The following is a 6,015-nucleotide window of genomic DNA, read 5'->3' as shown; positions in this document are numbered from 1 at the left end:
ATTTCTCTCATTACAGGATTCTGTTACGCTCTTAAAGTCTCTTGTTCCTGCTTGCTCTGAATGTGTTTCTGTACCGTGTATATCAAAGCATATGTACAGTATTTATGTGATGTATGTTTTATGTGTACGTTTAAAAATGTTGCACAACATTTCCATCATCTCCAGTGACAATAAAGCTCACTGTGATTAAAACACAAACACTAGATGTACATTTAAATATCTTTATTATTAATATCTAGATATGATAAGTAGATCTAGATATCAAAAGTCATAGAAATACAAAAATAATTTAAGACATTTAGAAAAATGAAATGGTTGCAAACAGTTTAAAGTTTTCTGCCATAAAGCCTCCCGCTGAATATATAAATGTGAACATGTAGGACATTTTGCATCAATAATTTATAAGGTTAAATAACAAACAGTCCTTTAATTTCATTCATAGATGTCATCAGATCTTCTGTCAGCTCCATCTGTGGAAGCTCTTCTTCTGAATTTGTTTTCACACAATTTCACAAGTTTATATCTCACAATTCCAAAATTTCCTCAGAATTCTGAGTTTATATCTCACAATTCCTACTTTTTTCGTCAGAATTCCAAGTTTATTTCTTACAATTACAAATTTTTCCTTGGAATTCCTATTTTTTTCTCACAATTAAGACTTTTTCACCTCAGAATTCCGAGTTTGTGTTACATTTCTGAGAAAAAAAAAACGTAATTGCAAGATAAAAAGTAGCAATTACCCTTTTTTTAGCCTTTTTTTTATTCCATGGTGGGTTCAGCCACTGATTAGAGGGCTAAAAATATTAAAAGTCCTAAAGTGAGAGTGTGATGTCTGCTGAACGGCTTTCTCACAGCCGTCTCACTCTCTGCTCCAGCATCTCCAGCTGTCGCTCCATCTCTCCGGGCAGGTCCTGGTTAACCTCGCGCTGGAAGTACACTCGGATCTCCTCCACCTCCCGGGTCCAGAACTGGGCTGAGATGTGGAAGAGCTGATCCAGGTCCAGGTCCGACGGGAGACCTCTGAGGTTCAGGTCGACGGGCAGGAACCCGACGGCGCTGGGCATCGCTTCGGCCTCGCCACTCACCCTGCGGAACATCCACTCCAGCACTCGGATGTTCTCCCCGAACCCGGGCCACAGGAACCGGCCCGACGCGCTCTTGCGGAACCAGTTGACGTGGAAGATCTTGGGCAGTTTGGCATCGGGACGGTCCTGCATGCTCAACCAGTGCGACAGATACTGACCGAAGTTATAGCCGAAGAACGGGCGCATGGCAAACGGGTCGTGCATGATGACTTTACCTGGACACACAGCAACACACACAGCTTTACTATCTCAGCACTTTCATTCACTCTCGTTAGTTAATGCATTAGTTAATATGAACTAATTGTGAGCAATATTGTTAGTGCATTAACTCACCAGTGTGTTCGGCGGCCGCCGTGGCTTCGGATCTCATGGCCGCTCCCACAAACACTCCATGCGACCAATCGAAGGCCTCGTACACCAGCGGGACGCCCTCGGGCCGACGCCCACCGAAGATCACGGCCTCAATGGGAACGCCTTCGGGAGACTCCCACTGCGGGTCGATGATGGGACACTGGCCGGCCGGCGTGCAGAAGCGCGAGTTGGGATGAGCGCACGGCTCGCCTGGAAGAGACACGGAGAGAAGTCGTTATCATCGTAGTTCAACGAGTCGGAGTCGAGAAGAGAGAAGTCGTTATCATCGTAGTTCTACGAGTCGGAGTCGAGAAGAGAGAAGTCGTTATCATCGTAGTTCAGCGAGTCGGAGACGAGAAGAGAGAAGTCGTTATCATCGTAGTTCAGCGAGTCGGAGACGAGAAGAGAGAAGTCGTTATCATCGTAGTTCAGCGAGTCGGAGACGAGAAGAGACGAGAGAAGTCGTTATCATCGTAGTTCTACGAGTCGGAGACGAGAAGAGAGAAGTCGTTATCATCGTAGTTCAGCGAGTCGGAGACGAGAAGAGACGAGAGAAGTCGTTATCATCATAGTTCAGCGAGTCGGAGACGAGAAGAGAGAAGTCGTTATCATCGTAGTTCAGCGAGTCGGAGACGAGAAGAGACGAGAGAAGTCGTTATCATCGTAGTTCAGCGAGTCGGAGACGAGAAGAGACGAGAGAAGTCGTTATCATCATAGTTCAGCGAGTCGGAGACGAGAAGAGAGAAGTCGTTATCATCGTAGTTCAGCGAGTCGGAGACGAGAAGAGACGAGAGAAGTCGTTATCATCGTAGTTCAGCGAGTCGGAGACGAGAAGAGACGAGAGAAGTCGTTATCATCGTAGTTCAGCGAGTCGGAGTCGAGAAGAGAGAAGTCGTTATCATCGTAGTTCTACGAGTCGGAGTCGAGAAGAGACACGGAGAGAAGTCGTTATCATCGTAGTTCAGCGAGTCGGAGACGAGAAGAGACGAGAGAAGTCGTTATCATCATAGTTCAGCGAGTCGGAGACGAGAAGAGAGAAGTCGTTATCGTAGTTCAGCGAGTCGGAGACGAGAAGAGACGAGAGAAGTCGTTATCATCGTAGTTCAGCGAGTCGGAGTCGAGAAGAGAGAAGTCGTTATCATCGTAGTTCTACGAGTCGGAGTCGAGAAGAGACACGGAGAGAAGTCGTTATCATCGTAGTTCAGCGAGTCGGAGACGAGAAGAGAGAAGTCGTTATCATCGTAGTTCAGCGAGTCGGAGACGAGAAGAGAGAAGTCGTTATCATCGTAGTTCTACGAGTCGGAGTCGAGAAGAGAGAAGTCGTTATCATCGTAGTTCTACGAGTCGGAGTCGAGAAGAGAGAAGTCGTTATCATCGTAGTTCTACGAGTCGGAGTCGAGAAGAGAGAAGTCGTTATCATCGTAGTTCTACGAGTCGGAGTCGAGAAGAGAGAAGTCGTTATCATCGTAGTTCTACGAGTCGGAGTCGAGAAGAGAGAAGTCGTTATCATCGTAGTTCAGCGAGTCGGAGACGAGAAGAGAGAAGTCGTTATCATCGTAGTTCAGCGAGTCGGAGACGAGAAGAGACGAGAGAAGTCGTTATCATCGTAGTTCAGCGAGTCGGAGACGAGAAGAGAGAAGTCGTTATCATCGTAGTTCTACGAGTCGGAGACGAGAAGAGAGAAGTCGTTATCATCGTAGTTCTACGAGTCGGAGTCGAGAAGAGACACGGAGAGAAGTCGTTATCATCGTAGTTCAGCGAGTCGGAGTCGAGAAGAGAATCAGAGAGACGTGAGCGACAGAACCGAATAAATTATAACTGTGATTACCGTCCTCCGGCGTCCAGGGCCGGTTCTTCCAGGACTTCAGAGTGGTTCCCTCGAGCAGATCCTCATCCATGCCTTCCCAGAAAACCCCGCCGGCGCTGGTCTCGGCCACGTTGGTGAAGATGGTGTTCTGGCGGATGGTGTCCATGGCGTTCGGGTTGGTTTTGGTGGAGGTTCCTGGAGCCACACCGAAGAAACCGTTCTCTGGGTTGATGGCTCTGAGATTCCCTTCAACACAACAACAGAGGACGTCAAAAACTGCATATTTCTTCTCAGTAATAAACATATGATGATGCGTTCATATATTTCTTGCAATTGCAAGAAAAAAAGTCAGAATTGCGAATTTATTTCTCGCAACTCTGACTTTATATCTCGCCATACCGAGATGTAAACTCGTAATTATGAGATATAAAGTCGCAATAATCTTTTCAAATGTTTTATTCTGTGGCGGAAACATAAAAGTCAGTGTGTTTTTTGGATGTTTTTAAAGCTTATTTTCTGCAATAACCCAAAAACCAATGAAAAAATCCTATTGGGTTTTTGTGGAGGGACCTTATGTGTTGCACACCTTCTCACACACACACACACACACACACACACACACACCATCACTGAACACTAACACCACTATCTGTACCTTCGGTGTCGAACTTCATCCAGGCGATGTCGTCTCCCACACACTCCACCTTCCAGCCCGGGAGAGAAGGCCTCAGCATGGCCAGGTTAGTTTTCCCACAAGCGCTCGGGAACGCCGCCGCAAAATACTTCTTCTGTCCCGCCGGGTTCGTGATGCCCAGGATCTGCAGGAACACATCATACTCGCGTTACTCGTTATAGGAGGAAACCGAATCAGGGATAGCAGTATCTGTGAGTGTGAGTGTTTAATGGAGCTGTCAATCAAGCTGTCGAAAAATGTGTTTTAGTGCTGTATTGCAGATATTTGGATCTCAACTCTTTTTTGCATTCAATTTGAATTTATTTAGTTGCTGTTTTAACATTTTCATTTATGCATTTGGGAGACGTCTTAATACGCAGTGACTTACACTGCATAAAAAAAAAATTTCATCTGTTTTTGCAAGAAATACATATATATGCTGCTTGATATTGCAAACTTTATTATGTAAATGTATTAAAATGTTGTTTTTATTAAATATATTTACACTGAGAGTGACTTTAGTTGAGTTGTGGATGTGATGTGAGTTTGTTTGAGACTGACCAGCATGTGTTCGGCCAGCCAGCCCTCCTCTTTAGCGATCCGAGACGCGATCCGGAGAGCGAAACACTTCTTTCCCAGCAGAGAGTTCCCACCGTACCCACTGCCGAACGACACGATGCTCCTCTGGTCCGGGATGTGAGCGATCAGCGTGAGGTCGGGGTTACAGGGCCAGTTATTCACCAGCGGCTCTGAGAGAGAGGAGGGGGGGAGTTTTTCATTATTATTTAATTAATTATTTAATTATTTTAAATTATTTTATTTTTTATTGCATAGTGTTATTAATGCTTTGGCAATGTAAAGATTTCTTTCACCATGCCAATAAAGCTATTTGAATCTCGGAGAGAGAGAGAGAGAGAGAGAGAGACAGAGAGAAAGAGAGAGAGACAGAGAGAGAGAGACAGAGGTCCATGAATCTCATTAGTACTCACTCTTGAGGGGAAGTGGGCATCCGACGGAGTGAAGGCATCTCACGAACTCCCCGTTCCCGAGCGCGTTCAGAACGGGTTTGCCCACGCGGGTCATGATCCTCATACTGGCCACAACATACGGGGAGTCGGTCAGTTCCACGCCGATCTTCGAGAGCGGAGACCCGACCGGACCCATGCTGAACGGGATCACGTACATCACACGACCTGAGGACATACATTAGGGGAATGTTACATCGTATCATTCTTCAAACATTACGGGAACGTTACATTGTATCATTTCATTCATCATTATGGGAACGCTTTGAAATCGCTGGTGTTTCTGACGTCACAAACTACCTTGTAACCAATCAGATCAACGTGTGATCGTCAACCAGTGGATCTCTGAGTGAGTGAGTGAGTGGAGGCGGGGCTCATTTGCATATTCATAGAACCTACAGGGGGACTTTAAGGTTCCTGGACGCTCGTGTACCTTTCATGCACCCGGGGAAGCGCAGGTTCATGGCTTTGTCCCATTCCTCGGGCGACATCCATCGGCCGAGTTCACTGACGCCTCCTCCTCGAGGGGAAGGAACCGTGTCTCGCTGCTCCGGGGTCACGATCACCGTCTTACTCTCGACTCGGGCCACGTCTCGTGGGTCTGTGCGCGCCAGCCAGCTGAAGGACACCAGAGAGACTCAAACACTGGAAACTGCAGTCACTACACCTGATCCTGATCTACGGTGTGCTCCAGCACTGGTGAAAGGCTGTGTAACCCTCTGGTGCTCTTCACATGTAAGAAGTAAGACTTTTAGGTCATAAACGCCTGAAGAGCAGCGGAGGGTTACACGTTCACCTCTTCACTATCATGAGTCTGTGTTTGTCCTGTCAGAGAGCACGAGTGTCGTACCAGTTGTTGTACTTGTGTAGTTGTGTGATGACGCCCTGCTCCTCCAGCAGACTCAGCACGGCCCGGTTCTCCTCGTCGGATCCGTCACAGATGTGGAGCGAGTCCGGCTGGCAGAGACTCACACTGTTCTCGATGAACTCTCGCAGCGCTGGACTCAGATCCGCCGGGACGTCCTGCAGGACTCGGGACTCGGCCCGGTTCTGAGACTGCAGCTGAGGAGGCAT

At 47.1% G+C, this 6,015-nt stretch overlaps 1 protein-coding gene across 1 annotated transcript; it reads right to left on the bottom strand.

The window, feature by feature from the left end:
* Positions 1-208: 208 nt before the first annotated feature.
* On the bottom strand, positions 209-6,015 carry LOC308700099 (phosphoenolpyruvate carboxykinase, cytosolic [GTP]-like; the record flags this gene model as incomplete). The annotated part of the gene is made up of 8 exons (XM_081381473.1): positions 209-1,300; positions 1,419-1,646; positions 3,265-3,489; positions 3,899-4,061; positions 4,478-4,665; positions 4,906-5,109; positions 5,375-5,559; positions 5,792-6,015. The coding sequence occupies 8 exons, from the start codon at positions 6,013-6,015 to the stop codon at positions 849-851; spliced, it is 1,869 nt and encodes a 622-aa protein (XP_081237599.1). The 3' UTR covers positions 209-848.

The sequence above is a fragment of the Scardinius erythrophthalmus genome (assembly GCF_964197995.2).
Source record: "Scardinius erythrophthalmus genome assembly, chromosome: 12".
Taxonomy (NCBI): Eukaryota; Metazoa; Chordata; class Actinopteri; order Cypriniformes; family Leuciscidae; genus Scardinius; species Scardinius erythrophthalmus.
The sequence above is the reverse complement of the archived record's forward strand: the minus strand, read 5'-3'. Positions and strand labels throughout refer to the sequence as shown.